This window comes from Hylaeus volcanicus, chromosome 2, assembly GCF_026283585.1.
Source record: "Hylaeus volcanicus isolate JK05 chromosome 2, UHH_iyHylVolc1.0_haploid, whole genome shotgun sequence".
NCBI classification, from domain to species: Eukaryota; Metazoa; Arthropoda; class Insecta; order Hymenoptera; family Colletidae; genus Hylaeus; species Hylaeus volcanicus.
The window spans coordinates 2219752-2237223 of NC_071977.1; the positions used below are offsets into that span (position 1 = coordinate 2219752).

The window sequence follows — 17472 nt, forward strand, 5'->3', positions numbered from 1 at the left end:
TAGAAATTTCGCATAATCAATAAGTGGTTGGTGCGGGATAAAATTGACAAGATTGTATTTTTCTTTATGATAAATGTGTCAATTAAAAATTTCTACTTCGCTATCAGTCTAATGTAGTCTAATGTGATTTGATGTAGTCTAACGTGTCTATCGTAATGTACAGAAATGAATTTCTGTCCGAAGTACTATTCTTCGCGTCCCACTCTGATCGATCGACGTCCATATGGAAGCACTCTCGTCGCGTCCACGTGCTGTTCGAGCTATTCCAGGACTAGAGGATCATCAAGGATAGGGGGTTGTTCTCCAGGAGCGATAGGGGTGCGACGGTAAAAGAATTCTATGAACAGGGTTAGGGTACGGTCTGTATGGTAAAAGGTCTCCGACGTGACCTTTTTTATCAGAGTTTCAGCCGCTGCAGGAGGGTTTCATAGGGCACCCACGTTGATGAAATTTAAATATTTCCTACTAACGGTTCTGTACACCACCCCTAACACCTTCATTGTATACATCTTTAAACGTATTTATAAACGTATTTATAAACGTAATTATAAAGCTGCACGACAGATGTTCATACAAACTTAATTCAGCCTATTTAATTTGATAAAAGATCTGGAAACGAATACTCTCTTGAAACCCTTACACTTTTTTTTTTAATACAAATTTTATTGCGCAACGATTGTTTTCGTGAAAAGTGTTTCAAGCAGCTATTTAATTATATAAATCGTCCTTTAGATATTAAATGGAAAGTTGTATCGTTCTATGTACACTCTATTAAAGTACTGTAAATTTTCTATTTATGAAAGGGCTCAACTAATATACTACGTAATTTACATTGTACACGATACGTCAGTAAGATTTCGTTTTAACTGAATAATTTAGAATGCTTGCAGTCCGTTTCAGCATCCACAACGTGAAATTATGTATTAATAAACGTCTTTCGATATTTTAAAATATCGTAAGACACATATTTTAAACATTTGTAGCAAATATACCGGGGCAAAAACAAACACGGTACTGTCTACGTACAGCAGCGTCGATGTCTTTTAGAAACCCGTCGAAGATAAATGGTCTCAGGCAAATCGTTAAATAATAACACAAGCGATCCGCGTGCAAGTTATTACGGAGAAAATCGTGGTTCCAAGATCGACTAGAATCAACGAAAAGAATCGACGTAAACGGAAATTAAGAATTCCTTCCACGGATTCGGCGACGTTATAGCGGCGGATAATTTCCTGTTACCGCAAAAAACAGGAAAGAATTCCCAACGAAGGATGGAAAGCGAACGTTGCGTCGGGTTACGCGAACGGAATGCCATGGTACACACGTGCAAAAAAAGCCGGCGAGAAAAAGGATCCCGCGAAACGGGGAATCGAAGGAGCAATCGACATCCGGCGCGTCGGGATTACACGTGTGCGACACGCATGAGAGAGAGAGTATGTGACTCGGGGACACGCAGCCTTCCACATATGAAGCAGAGAAGCAGGAAGCCCGAAGAGGATGTCTTCCGACGTGGGTCGTCGCCACGTGTGTAAAAGGGGGTGATGGGACGAGTTTCGAGTGGCGGACGAGCTTCGGGTTCGCTACGTCACGTGGGAAAAGGGTTGGAGGTTTCTAAGCTGCCTCGAATTTCTAGGGAACAAGGTACCAGGATCGGGAGGAAGGATCCTTCCATTCCACCTGCGTTTAGGGCACGCGCCATTATTCACCTGGCGTTGATATCTCCTTTCGTCTGATATTAAATCTTCAGAATTTTCTACGAGTAACGAGCTCGTCATTGACGATGTTTGGAAGTTAGAGGAACGCAAGCTATTGCTGGGATATATTGCGATGTAATTTGTTTACGAGAGTTTCCTGTTTTTTTTAGACTTTAAATGTTTCTGTAATTGGCGAGGGTCCGTCAAACTAGAGGAGAACTGAGGGGACAGGGGGTTACGCTCGCGCTGTCTAAACCTCCCCAAGGACCTCATTTTTCGACCAGTCACACTGCATAGTCGTATTCTGATGCCTGAATAGTTAGCGTTACGTCAATGGTTACTATTGCTCTCTCGCTCTGTCTTGTTCACGGCCTTCGTCACGAGGTAGCTTTTGCTGCCTCGCCAACTATCCAACAACGAACTTTACCTGGGATTGCTAAACCCATACCGTAGCTACAGCTGTAGCTACAGCAAAGTTTACGATGACGGTGGGCTATCGTCGTGGCACTTCCTTTGTGTCCACCAGCGAGCTCACCCTGTACAATCAAACATAGCTACATATAGAGGGCCCAGTTCCAAGAGGCTTTCATCCATCCATCCATTTGGCATTAACGCGACCAACAGTTTAGTAGGTTATCGCACGCAAGAGGCTTTCGATAGAAAGAAGAGCCATTTCTTACCTTTCGATCGATTAGAAAAACATAAACGAAGTGTCTCAAGGGGTTCAAGATGATCTAGAAAGCTATCAGGGGAACAAGGTCGTTCAAGAGCTCTTCGAGTTGTCCACGTTGGTAGGGACGAAATTAGAGCGTGGCTTTGATGTTGGGAAAGGGTTAAACGCAATAAATGCTACGGTTCTATCCCATTAGGACGCCAGGAAGCGCAGGAAGCCTTTTCCGTGGAGGGTTTAGGATAGTTCGGAAGATGGCTTCCAGGTCATCGCACCTTACACGTGAAAATGGCGCCTGTATTCGAAGCTTGAACTCTATAAATAATACTAATAAATCATGATAATACTGCAAATCATTTATAGATAGGTAAAGAAAATTGCAACGAATATATTCAAGCATAGGATTGGTGTTCGAGATTATCGAGTCCGATTATCGAGTAGTCTGAAGAAATAAAGTTGATTCGTACAGACAATCCTTCCTTCTTTGTATACCTTAATTGACTGTATAAGAGTCGAGACGATTAGGGTGAATTAACGTCTATGTTTGAGACTGTCAAGTTTTGGTCCTTGCTTGAAGCTATTGTTTGGTGAACATTAAACGAGACACTTTTTGGCAGTTTCTAACGAGCTTGAAGTTGTCTATCTGCCACAGTGTCATGCAGGCTTATTCCACTGTTTGCCACAGTCGACCGAGTCCAACTATTGGAACTAGTAAGTTTATGTACAGCGATTCAACCTGCAGTCAAACCCTATGCACGCGTTAGCGTCAATGTCCTTCGGAAACCTTTTAGAGGTAAATATGTAGTTGAAGTGTTTTATCTGTCACGGTGTCTGGGTCATGCAGGTCTATTTCACTGTTTTCCAAAGTCGACCAAGTCCAATTACTACTGGAACTAGTCAGTTTATTACACAGCATGCGTACAAAACCTGTGCACACGTCAGCGTCAATGTCCTTCAGAAACCTTCCAAAGGTAAATAGTTTTCTGGGAAGGTGAGAACGACCGAGTCCTCGTCCTAATCACTCTATTCTATTCACTCTATCGTCTGTCATCCCTTGGGAGATCCCACCCGATGGTCCCGTATGGTCTAGTGGCCCGGTTACCTAATGGTTTAATCGAAGCACGTCATAACACGAACAAAAGCTATGTGGCTTCGCGTACCAGAACACCATAAACGCAGAGGAACCGTGCTTCATGGTTGCCATGAAAACCTCTTCGCTTCCCACCTACGTTTCAGACTCTCCCCACCGTGACACGATAGTTCGACGCCCACGTGCTGTAGACTGCATTGGAACGATCGCGAGCCTCGCTGAGTGGTGTTAATTAGCCCGAACGAAAAGGGTTAAGGGTCCACGCCGAAGGTCGTACCACTTAGGGGCAAGGGAAGCATGAACGGACAGGAGCAGAGCCTTCTTTTTCGATGGGGGCCATCGAAACTCTTTCACCACGCCCAGGAAGCATGATTGTTGGTTTAGTATGGCGAATCTTCCATTTTATATTTCCCTCGTGGAATGGGGCCCTTTGTTATCCCTTACCACTACTAATGAAATTTATATACGCTTTGTTGCTTGAATATGTTCCAATCGGTTCGCAGGAAAAGTATTAAACAGCCTCCAAAAATGAAGCTCTTAATTTATCGAGTTCAGCTTGATCTGCTAAACGGAGTAATTATGGTGAATTGGTCGCTAGTGGTTAATATCAACAGCTGGAGATATTTTCCAACGGTAACTAAATCAATATAATTCATTTTCTGCGTATAGTATGCTCGAGAATCGAATGTAACATTGCGATATTTTAAATTCTCTTAAATGAACTTTCCTGAGGAAATTCGGTAAAATCAAGCGAGTAGAAATGGTTGTATAATATTGAATAAACAAAGCGTCTATGTATTTCGGAGTAAATATTTTGGAGTATATGTTTATTAATTATTGAATCGAATATAATGTTCGTAAACATTTTCACAGAGAAAAGAAACAATTGATTGCAACTAAGACCAAGAAGACGAACGAACTATGCCATGGGAATCGCTGGACGTCCACGATGAATTCACAATTGATACGAGTTGAACGAACTACGCATAATTCGATAAATTTAGCTACCAGGCTAATATGGTCGGCGTGGAGCATGCCCCTACTTGCTGCCTTTTATGCAAGCAAATTTATTCTAATTAAATCAAATTAGATGCGCCTCCCTCTCCCTTTTCTGTCTCTCTTTCTCTTTTATCCCCCTTCTTTGTTCTCTCCCTTCTCGTTTTCACTGCGCCAGAACTTCCCAGTGGTCCGCGGTGATCATTATCATTCATCATCCCGTTTCCAAAGATCTTTAATATAATTTCGGTATCGTTGGAACTTCGATTCTGCGATGAATACGAAACGTGAGTTTGCTTTTATAACAGATCTTTGATTACTTGATATCGAAATAAATTGATTAATTTAGTAACGATTCCTTTTATCAATCCCACGTTTCGATCTTACTTTGGCCCCCTTCGGAATTCATTGACGCAATCGAACTGGACATAATAATCTCGAGAACTGTGCCACAAAATACTCTTTCGTTCGAAATTGCATTTCTTTTAGGAGCATTAATAACAAGACGAAACGATACGTTATGATCCGACTGAAATTCTCTTGTTACTAAACGAAGCTATAAAACATTAAAAATAAATACAACGTTTAGAAATACACAATCGAGTAATAAAATTTCACGGGAGCAACAATTAAAACGACCGTTCCCGGAATAATGGGATTTCCATTCGTGTTTGGGGTGCGTATCGATCCGAATGCAGCCCCCTATGGTGGCGAAACACCATAGACGTCACCATAAGTCCCAAGATACCATAATATCGAAGGAAGCATCACCATAGCGTCCATAGGGGGACCCCGCGTGCTGAGTTTGCCCAGCAAATAATTACTCCGCCTCTTCGTTCATCCGCGCGATTACGTTACGAGCGTAACCGTGGATATCTAATCAAGCGGATTAACATCTCGCAACGTATTAGGATATTAGAACGCGAATCCCGGACGACGAAGACAATTTTCGTGGCCCCGTTCGAACCTTCCGTCACCGAATGTTCTACTTTTTGGGGATGCTTCACTAGGATACCATGACTGCCGAGAAACCCGAAAATTCGAAAGGGTATTCGCCATGGTTCAGCAACGATGGCCGGGATGCCGCGCCACTTTTTGATGAACTTCCACCAGGGGATTATGGATCAACCAAACGAGGAAGGTCTGGAGAAAAGGGACGCCTTGTTAGAATTTATTTCAAATGGTTGCTTCGTCGAGGGTGGGGAGATCTTTAATAAAGAGAGATTAATAATACGAGATTATTCGAAGGAATATTTATTTATTTATTCATTTACCTGTTTCTGGAATTTGAGAAATTACTCCGACCCTGGTGTTTAACACGTTCACTGTCGCGTCACTCACATATGGGTGACACGAATTTTCACTGAGGAATTAAATAAATCCATTCTAAAGGTGAGATATTACAGAAAGAAAGCAACGCTGGATACGATTGGTAAATTTTAAAGAGGTTTCTAGAATAAATGTAGTTGGTGTCAGGGATCTTGCGAGGTCGTAAACCGAAACAGCAGTTATTTTGCTTTATTGGCACAGGTAAATGATCCCTAGGACGACAGGAACGACAAGATTAAATATGAAAAACCAAACACTGTTGACGACGATTGGTTCACTAAGTTCCTACACCACAGTATGCAATTTGTTAAAAGATACTCCCCAAACCTAATATTACACACATAACGTCTGATGTGACCCCGAGTAACGGCACCACAAGTTTGTTGTAAATGGAACGTTTGACTAAGAACAGAGTTTGTATATTACTGGACGAAAATTACTGGACGAGGTCTCGGGAAAGACTCGACTTGACCCTTGGTTCTAAAAATCTAAGGGACAGAGGACCTTCTTCGAGAACGTTCGGGGAAAATTCAAGGACCGTGACTAACACGTTTGTTTTTCCGTTCCTCACGCGCGATCCTAAATTCAAGAGAAAGTTGGACTGGGCGTCGGAGTATCCAACAGATTGGACCAATACCTTCTTGCGATACATTTCCATCGTTACCCACGCTCTTATTTTGTATCATTTTCCTTATTTTAAGCCAACAAGCTTCCCTCCGTACTCCGACCCTAATTGAACCATGAAAAATCAGCGTGATAGTCGACTACGCTACCCGCTGTGCTACCGTCCGCCCTTGACGACATGTTTCGATAGAGCAAGCATTGCGTTGTTTGTTTTTCGACCAGGGACACAGAAGAACGCGAAAGTCGCAGGTTCGCTCAGGCTGGAAATACGGAAAATCGCGGAAAATCGGCAGGCGGAAAGTCAGTGACCGGGAATGTATAAACGGTGGAAAACGTTAACGATTTTCCGTCAATAAGGCCGCCTAGATTCACCGTTCTCCTCCGGAAACTCGAGTTTTCCCCGTTCCCAAGGCGTGGAAAAACCGAATCATAAATTACGCCCGCGAACAATTACGAGCGCCCTTTGTCGCGGGTTTTTCTGAGGACCAAAGTTTCGTGAAAATTCCCGTTCGCGGTTGTATACATGTATTTATTGGCATCCTGTTTATTTTTCCACCAGGGCAGCATACTGTAGGCGCGTTAACCGCAATTCCGAGAAGGGTTCTTTGAGAAATCTATCGTTTCCGCTATTTGCGAGAACAGGGAAACATGACCGGCGAGGAATCTCGGACGGAGCGAATTTCCCGGTGGAAAAGCGTGGAAATTGTGACTCGTCGAGTAGAAAAATATTCAGGTATCGATCAACGATGCCGTTCCGAGCATTCCCATGTTTATTGTACTGTATTAAGCGCGTGGATCGCGTAGTTTTCTGTAAGAAACTACTTAGGTTTGCGATGAAACAAATTTGTTGGTTTTTCATGTTTTCGGTAAAAAAAAATTTTCGATATTCGAAAAAGTTCGTTGCGTTTCGTGGTTCGAGAATGCTACGCAGGCTTGTGAACTTTATGGTGTTTACGGACAAAATGCTCTATGAAAATTTTGACGTCAAAGATGCTGTGGTCGATCAATAACAGAACGATGCGATGAAATCACGCAAATGGTTAAGAAACGAAGTTTTTCGAATACGCGATATATCGTTAGAAGACTGGCTTACGTCAGTCAACGTGTCCACTTTCCATTTCTTAGGCAAAGCCATAAAACTTTCTCTCTCGAAAAATTCTAGAGAGGTCGGGTCAGGCCCTTAACTGTCCGTGACCATCAAAAAAACATAGAAAAACATAGAAAACTCGGCACTCGCACAACAAGGTTCTCTTCTCGCTCGATCAACCATAAAAATAAATAGTATCTTATCTAACTGGTGTTTTATTTCAAGGCACCTAACAATATCTGTTTAAAGTGGAGTTACAAATGACTGAACACAAACACACACACAACGAATACTATCTTCTATTTCTATACCTAACTATCATCTAACTCTTCAAAATTCCAGAGGAAAAGCAACGACTACGAGTTTCTGTACTATCGACATTCATCAAAATCGTCATTAGGGTACTGAAAATAAATCCTGACGAGTCTCGTCGAGTATAACGTCTCGGCTCGGTCCATGAATGAATGCTCGGAACTTGATTGCCCTTGGAAAATTTAGACCGGCCGAAGAAACGACCGAGCGGAAAGGTCAGGGGGAGAAATTAAGAGGGAAATGACCGCTTAATGGGTATACCAATTATCTCCGACTCGGCTATCGGGACCGCAGTAAAATGCTGGAGGTAGACTTTTCCTAACGAGTCCTTGCGCGTTTTCAATTTGTAAAATTTCCGTGGAGAGGAATTTCAGCAATTAAACAGAAGGAAAGAGATATAAATACGTTCAAATTCCGATTCAAATTGAATTAATATGATATACACAGTATATTCCTCAAACACAGTAGTTTCCATAAAAACTTACAACTTCGAGTTTCCATTATTATCCACATATCAAATACACTCAAGTTGAATTTGAAGTTCACAGATGCTCTAGCGTTTCGTCTCTAAGCTCGACCATCGCGCTTAACAATAATCTCTTTTTTTCAGGGAAAAAGTGAAAGGGACTTCTCGAAGTACGGGTTACTAGGATTCTATGCTGGCCCTAAGCCCGGAAGCCCTTCCTCCCCCTAATTGATCTCGCGACAAGGTCGGTGACATTCGAGTAGACGCGTGAAAGGGAATCAGAAGCGCCGAGAAGTATCCTTAAACAAAATTCGAGCGGGTTAATTGACATCCGTTCGACGCGCAGCCTAATTACGATCTAATTGGATAAACGCGTCTGGTAGCTTTGCAATCGGAACCAACAGAAAAAAAAAAACGAACTTTAAACGCAGAGCATACCAGAGCACCAGGAGCACGAGAAATCGAGTGGTAGGGGAAAAAGGCGCGTTAGAAAAAAAAGTGAAAGCCAATTAACGGTCCTTATTATAACAGGGAGTCAGGAGATTTAAGAGGAACAGCGTCCCAAGGAAATTTTGAAATTCGTAACACGATTTTCCGGTCGGGTGAGAGAACACCTCTAGGAGAACGTTGTCATTCGAAGCTCGAGGAGCTCGTCGGTCGCGATCAACGAGAAAGAGTTTATTATTCCTGATAGGTAGTTTTCCAGGGGACCAGAACCTCCAAGAGGCAGCATTTTTCCACCCACGAATTCGCTCCCGACGATGACTCCGACGTTACGAATCAGTTCGGACGATAAAAAACGCTCGTTAGCGACGACGAACGGAATAGGCTATTAGGAATGCCGCGTAGTAAACGGCCGAATCATTGAAATTCGGTGACAGCGATTTATGGGGGTCGTGGGAAAATTCTACGAGCCAATTAACATGCCCACGAGGGCCAGGAAAACAGAAAAGCATCGAAGGAAGATTTCCGAAGACACTTTGGAGCAATGGCGGCCGATTCTTTTCTTCGAGTGTTGGCCATCGTCTATCGAACAGAAAATAGAGTCGAGGAATATTTTTCTTTAAGTTCGAGGAATATTTTTCTTTAAGTTCGAGGAACTGCGTCGAATAAATCTGTTGGTGTACGGTGACCTCGAATGACTTTGAGTAATCATGGTCGTTGAATTTCTAACGAGAGAGACCATCATTGCAGGTGTTTCGAAAAGTCTGGTTCCGTTTAAGAAAATGCAGGTGACCTTGATATCTTAAAAAAAAATGTTTCATGCATCGTTTGAACCCCATCGAACCATTCGACTTCGTCCTTGTGATGTTTGATGTATCTGTAAAGACAACAAAGATATTTGAGGTGGTAACGTCAGGTGACTCACCCCGTGTATCTTAATTTTGTTTAAAACCGAAGATTGTACGAGTTTGTAAATTCCGAAGAGAATAATATTTCTATCAAATGTTGAAGTACGCTGTAGGTTTCTCTGTTCGAGAAATCTTGCAAGAGGTATTCGATGAACTGGAAACGTGGGTGTCGTAAAATTAGGAAGGTCGAACTCCACAGGTGCCTTAGAAGTTCGCGTGACAAAAAAAGTGAAAGCCAATTATCGTGTCCCGAAGAAACAGGTCGACAGAATGTCGCAGAGGTATTTTCCGAAAGTGTTCTTGGCCCCATGGACCTCGATAACACCCAACGACATTTTCTATCGAATACTCCTACGAAGCTTAAGAGGTTTACCTAATGAATAGGAGACCGGCGTGCCTAGGTCCCCAAGAACGAGTCCAAGGGGCACTTTTGGAAAATACCTCTACGATATTGTGTTGTCCTACTCTTCTAAGGCACGATAATTAGCTTTCACTTTTTTTTTGTCGCATGAATGTCTGAAGCACCTGCGTCCTAGGATCCAAACACCCTAAATAAACAATCGAATAAGAGAGCTCCCTACGATATTGTGTTGTCCTACTCTTCTAAGGCACGATAATTAGCTTTCACTTTTTTTTTGTCGCACGAATGTCTGAAGCACCTGCGTCCTAGGATCCAAACACCCTAAATAAACAATCGAATAAGGGAGCTCGTGCGATCCTTCGATCTTCATAGTATCTCGATGCTATTATTTTGAATCGTATTAATTATATAAATGTTTCGTTTAATAAAAGTCCTCTTAGGAAGATCCTTTATAATAGAACAAAAACTACACGATTCCGGATCGTTCGAAAAAGCATTTTAAATATCTAAAGCGTAGTTTAATCTTCGCTGTTCTATCAATGTCGATATCGACAAAGAACGTAACCTTTTGGTTTTTGTTGTAAATTTTGTTTAAAATTTTTCTTTGAATCATATCTCTGATATCGACCTGATTCGACGAGTACGTGACGATGTATCCGTTTACGCATTCCACGAACATTGCTCTATCAATAATCTGGAAGTAAGTAGCAGCTTTCAATCGCTCTCAGGGAATCGTAATCAATTTCCCACGAGAATGACGACCAGGCCAACGCCAATGTCCATAAACGATGCATCCATGAAAACGTGTTAGCACGTGGGATCGTACAAGCAACCAATGAGGGTCCAGTTTCCCACGCTCATGGGGCCCATCGCACGAGGGAAGCTTATAAAGGGGCCCGAGAGACTGTCCTACCAGTTAGTCGTTCTTGAGCGTTCATAGTTTCGTCTCTTTCGCTGTTCCTTCGTCGAAACTGTTATTTAAAGTCCAAGTTCAGTCTTTGCCTACACAGTTGAGGCTCTCAGACACTTCCTCAGATATCAAAAAAGACTTTAAATACGCAATAAATTATACAGAAGTACTTTCGAGTAGTTTGTTTGTACTCAGTGATGTGTAAATAATAGTTTATAAAATTTGCCACGGCGTTATACTGCTTTTAGTGCTCTGTATTTGTGTCGGTAGAAGTACAAGTTACACATCGAAGAAAAGGCAAAGTTGTTAGCGTTCGATACTAGTTGAGGATAGGATAGTATTATCGATTAATTCAATTAATTGTAGAATGATATTCTAGAGTTACCTATATAGAATGATTGTAGAGTATTTAATGATGAAATAAAAACTGGACTGTTCGATTAAACGAGTACCATGCTGGTTTCAATCGTCATCTGTTATTCGAATAAAGGTCTGCTCATCTCTGGTATGGAGTGGCATCAAACGTGGTCCAATAAACCATTCCAATTCCCACGGGAGATGATTTGGACACCAAACCGCGGATTAATGAGTGACCGTGATTGTTTCAACGATTCCGCGGTTAATCCACAAATTTCTACGTAGAACCGCGATGATTGAGACTGGACCGCGATGTACAGTGCGAGCCATAAGAAATGGATTATTACGTTAATTATGTATTTCCATTATCGTAAATACTTGAAACATTCCTTTTCTAACGTCACGTCGTTTCTACAACCAAGAAGAAAACAATACATCTGAAACTTGTACATTTTTCGCTGAGAATATATTCCAATACAAAATATTCGTCATATTTCTCTTTTTAAAGTTTTTGAATTCCATCAAAAATTTTATTCAGCAAAATATCTTTCTTTAAATCGAAACAAGAAATTCTGCTGTTTCGTTCTTCGTGGCCCGCTCTGTATTTAATCGCAATTTGCATACAGTCTCTCCAGGGTGAAGCTGTACATAATAATAAATTGAAGGAAGACGATCACTTACCGGTCGGATGATTGGACTGTAGATTGTAATCGTCGACTTGCAGCGTGCCGTTCGCTCCCGTCCTGTTGAACCTTACGATGTGATACTGGTTGTCGTTCACTTTCACGCCAACCTCGCCGATCGGGTGGTCATTCGTGCCCATGTTGTAAACAACGAAAACGTTGCCTTCCACCTGGAAACAATCCAAGTGTCATTCATAGAATTAGAACATCGCTGCAACTATTACGTTTCTAGTTATAGTATTGCCTCTTTCATTGAAAACAAGTCGAGGCAGTCAGGTTTCATGAAGAGAGGTACAAGAGTTCGTCTTGTCTTGTTTTTATTATGAATAAAGAATTTGTTCTTAGAATTGGGTGAACCCAAAAGGTTTGAGGAGGACAGTGGACGAAGGAACGAAAACTGGTAATGGTGAATCCATTTGAAGTATTTTTAACTAAAAGTTTTGCTTCATAAGCAAGGTAGTACTGTATACATGAATTTCTTATTTGTTATTAGTCCCTTTCTATCCTGCTCCTCTTATCGATAGTATAAAATAGTAGGTTTCATTGGTGCTTCGATTTTCAATGAAGATATTTTTAATTGGAAGTTAACTAATTAAGAGTTTTTAATATTGTTTAGGGTAAATTTGTCTAGCATGTTCCTCTGAATTTAATTTCAAATTTTCAAATGACTAACAACTACGAATAGAACAGCCCAAGTATCTATTATTTTTCTCTTAATGATAACTGCGTGCATTGATTTGAATTTCAAGCCTCTAATCATTGTATACATCGGCTCGAAGATTCTCGTAATTCCTTATTTCTCATACATAAACACCAATAACACAGTTCAAGAATTAAAATATCCTAAAATATTAAACTATTAAACTGTTCAACCATTTCTTCCCAGATTGTCAAAATATTTTGTTGTACATTTAATATGCATCTTATATATTAATATCGCGAGTGTTCCGCTTCGAACTTGCATCCTTACTGTTCGATGCATGTTTCTATCGAATCAAGTGGATTACGATTGTTCTCATGGCTTTAATTATTGGGTTTTATCGCTAGTGACACGAATACTATTTGTTATCTATTTTCGCTCTTGAAATCGATGTCTTTATATTTGCTCGGATAACAATTTGAATATTTAGAGACAATAAACAACGAAATACAAAACATTACCTACTTTGTTCGATTTTGTTAACATTTCCAGTGCGATATGAATCAAACTTACGAGGCATAATTTTCACTCGCACAGGGTTTTTTTAAAGTTCGTCAAAAATATTAAAAAATTGTATAAAATTGTAAATTAATAACAAAGCGTTGTAATTTACGGAGAAAAATTACCACGTCTGGTATTGACATACGATCAACAAAATTTACGTGTAATTATAAATGTTTCTTTTTGCAACAAAGAGTTGTAATTATCCCACGGATTTTCAGTTGCTTGAAACGACATGCACTTCTGGAAAATATATTTATTTTTAAACACTAGTAGATACTTTCTTAATAGATAATATCGATGTATATAAAAATTACATTTCTCCGCTTCGATTTTATTATGTACATTCGATTCATGACAAAACTTATACTAGGGACGTTCGAATTTTATTAACAAATTCGATTTGTTCTCACAATTCTGTTACTTATTCTGTGTATGAACAATTTCAGGAAATAGTAAGTATAACTGAGTGACAACCTGAAGACTACTGTACCTATTTCTGTTATAGGGACTGTCGTAAGCATATGTTGCTATTGTAAAACAGTTCGAACCATAGATTTTTTCTAGCATGAACTAATATCACGTGTTTATTAGCTTATAGGATCTTGATGGGGAAATAAAAAAATAAAAAAAGATATGTATTTATTGTTGTGATCCTCTTCAAGAATATATGCGAATTACGCAAATCGTATGTCGACTGCCCGAAAGTAATTTTTAAAGAAATTGGTTTAAAATTGGCTTCTTTTAAAGAATTGACCTAAACAATGAATTTTGTATATTCCCGAAGACCACCACAAACAGATCGAAATGTCGACGATACGTTACTTTCTTTCTATTCGCATCAAAGTCTAATATATTACCTTGTATTAGATGAAATAATCAGAAACAAAACAATTATAACAATTATATCAACCTCTGTAGTTATGCAGCCGACTTTATTGGAATAGTGATAAGACTCGAACCTTCGAGTTTATTGAATCATTTTAATCTAGCGGTAATCTCTACTACCAATATGTACTACGAAAACTCTAGTTGATTTTGGCTTTAACAATTTATCATTATGTACACAACAGAGCAAATATTCACAGTTTCGTATGTTGCTCGACTGATATTATTTGTCCTAAATTCTGATCAGTTAGAGGTGCTATTGTTCTTTATTTTTCTTAAAACAGACAAGGCTTGTATCGGACCTTGCGAGAGGATTGTTATTAACTTACGAGGTAGTATTTCCAGAATCACGTCGTCTTTAAAGGCGACGAGTCATTCTGTCTACCATTTAGAACTAATTAATTATTTAGTTATTAATTATTTAAATTGATTAGCATTGAAACAGCAATCGCTGTCGCTACTAACAATTTCAATTTCGAGGTAGTCGTCGCTGTCGGCGGATTCCATCCTGAGCAGCACGGCATCGTTTACGCTAGTGACGAAGCCCAAGGCAACCGTGTCTCTCTTCATTTCCGGCCTTCGGTCGGGAGGGAAAGTGTACGTGATAATTCCTCTTCCCGCCCCAAATTCATAAGACACAGCCTCTGCAACAGAGATGTTCCATATTTTTATCAGAAAGAACGGATCGGATGAATTAATAATCAATACGGGAATCCAGGTATTCAGGAATAAAAGAGGCCTCGAAATAAATTAAACTACATTTAGAGTGAATTCAAAGAATAATACTTCGTATCGAGCGACATTCTCTTTATTAACGAAATTAATATTATTCCGGAAATTTGCTGAATATCCAACAATTTTTAAAAAAATATTTTGATGCATGATGAGTGTTTTTAGAGCCGCGACGTGGCCAGCACTCAACGCGAGTGCTTTAGATACAAGTAATCAGATTATGGCGCAGCTCATAAAATAGGCAAATTTATTTGGCCGCGTCGCGCACCGTGGAACGACAAAGTAAAGGTATTTTGCATTTTAATGTGGAATATGCAAACAAATAAACACCATTTTAAAAGCCGGAACCTTGAAGAGATAATGGTACCGATGTTACGTTTTTGTGCGATATTTATAAATTTATTATGCTATTTATCTACGTTATTCGCTCGTGTTTTCTATAAAAAAAAATATTAATAAATTTTCGCTCGGCTGGTACGAAAGGTAGCGGCACGAATTACGCGATGCACTTAATCGTGAAATTTCGTTATCGGGCACTAGACGATATTAAAAAGTAATATTAATTAAAGAAATAGATAATATCATGAATATATGTATATTGAGAGGATTAAAAAGATTCAAGATTTTTAACGACATACACGCGAAAGGACATTTTAAAATCTCGCAAGTGTATTATTCCATTTGAAACGTTATAATTATTTAGAATTAAGAAACATGCCCGGCGCTTTCTTTCTCTAGATTACGTTACAAATATCGTTACTCTGCACCTTTGCATCAAAAGCAAACTCTAACTTGATTTAAAACTCTACAAATTTAGAATAAATATTCAAAGTTACTAACCGATAATAAATTCACATTTTTCATTTCTGCTCGAAACAAAACACTTCGAAGTAAGCGAGGACTAATAGAATCATAAAATAAACAGATGCTTTTGCACGCGTTCGGGTTAGACAAAGAGCCAGGTTCCACGATGTACAGTAGGCGTTTAGAAAGTGCAAAAGTATCCGAGGTCGAGGAATAGGAACGGCGAAAGGAATTTTTGAATATTCATCTTTACCGTCGTTACACGTCGGCCCGGTGAAACTGGTCATGTCGCAGTCGCACGTGTAACTGTCCCATTGTTGCACACAGGTGCCATGATTTGAGCACAGGTCGTGGGTGCACTTCTTTCCAGCGTGAAGGCTGGCGTACATGTCGCAGCCGGGTTCCACCAGGGAACTTGGGACCACCGCATCGGAGATCAGGTTGGTGCTCTCGCCACTGAGATCCAACGACGCGAGACACCCTTCGAAACCGTGTTTACTAAGTATCTGCTTCGGTAGTTGACCATACTGCGATTTTTCCACGCCACCTGCAACGAGAAAGTGCCGGTGTCAGTTACAGTGTCATGTCAGTCAGCTACTTATCGTAGTGTTCGTTTTGATTATATTATTCTATCAATAGTAGTAGGTTTAGGTAGGTTTAGATTTAAGGGAGGACGCCGAGGCTGAAAGGAACGATATCACGCTTACCGTTCCTTCCGCGATCAAAAAGTACATGACAAAAGTTGTTGAAAATTAAATTTACCAACTCTTCTGTTCTATACATACGTCCGGTAGGATCGATAGTAATCGAGGTATCGACCCGTTTACAAGGAACGCGGGGATAACTGGTAGAAATGAATGACAACCCTTGTTTAATTCCTCAGACTTATTTTTCCTAATATACGTGTCGCTCTAATTCAATCGAAAAATGACAAGTAAAGCCCAAGGTTTACGACACGTTTGTATTAGGTTCATTTATTACGTATAATTTTGTTTTTATTTAACTCTCAAGTTACCTAGGTTTTCATTTTAGTTTCGTTCTTGTTAGCAAATCTAACTTCCGTATTCTTCTACATCCTGCGCCATTCTACATCATCAGTTACCCAAGATCTTACGTTATTCTAGATCTTACATCATACCAAACCTCGCGTCATCCTGAAGCCTATGATTATGTCATTCAAGATTCTGTGCAACTTTGAATCCAACATTATTCTTGATTCTGCGTCGCTAAATGTTGATCCATGCTACGACGGAATTTTTTTTCTTTTTTGAACTATTTTAAACCGTCAGAGCTCTTAAGAGAATTTTTAATCGGACCCAAGGCACGCGTAGAAAGAAAAGAGCGAAAAGTAACGAACGAGTCGCCTAAATTGCTGCGAAGCGATGTCACCGGTTAAAAAATGAGCGCACGTGACGCGAAGCGGATTCGAAATTCCGTCATACGAGTTCGACGAGCCGAGACGACCGCACGTTCGACTGATCGCGTTGCCTTTCGCTGCCATAAATTCAAACCTAGCCAGTTCCGCCCCGCGAGCCACGGGAAGGGGGTGAAAATTATTTCAGGCTGCCTGCACATCTGCGTTATACCCCCGCGCGCGTGCAGAGACTCTGAAACCAGCAATATTTCCTGACGCGGTCATTCGATCGATCAAGGCCTTCTCTATCGACGCGAATTCACTGCGTCAGCTGACACGTAACAATCCTTGACTTTTCGGTGGTCTGGCATTTCGGGCAACATGGAAGAGTATTTAAAATGAAAGTGAAATAAAGAACGCGACACAATAAAGACTAAGACGAAGGGTTATTTATCTAAAATAAATTACACATGTTAAATTTCACATGGAAGAGTATTTAAAATGAAAGTGAAATGAAGAATGCGACACAATGAAGACTAAGACGAAGGGTTATTTATCTAAA

The 17472-nt window shown here is 40.2% G+C and overlaps 1 protein-coding gene across 1 annotated transcript in view; it reads right to left on the bottom strand.

Annotated features, from left to right (window-relative positions):
* Positions 1-11678: 11678 nt before the first annotated feature.
* Positions 11679-17472, bottom strand: part of LOC128872715 (neurexin-3b) — a 347065-nt gene continuing 341271 nt past the window's right edge. Inside the window, exons 19-21 of the mRNA XM_054115691.1 lie at positions 15810-16103; positions 14486-14664; positions 11679-12101 (exon numbers count right to left, since the gene is read on the bottom strand). Coding sequence (XP_053971666.1) covers positions 11922-12101; positions 14486-14664; positions 15810-16103 — 653 coding nt within the window. The 3' untranslated portion in view covers positions 11679-11921. The remainder of the gene's footprint in view (positions 12102-14485; positions 14665-15809; positions 16104-17472) is intronic.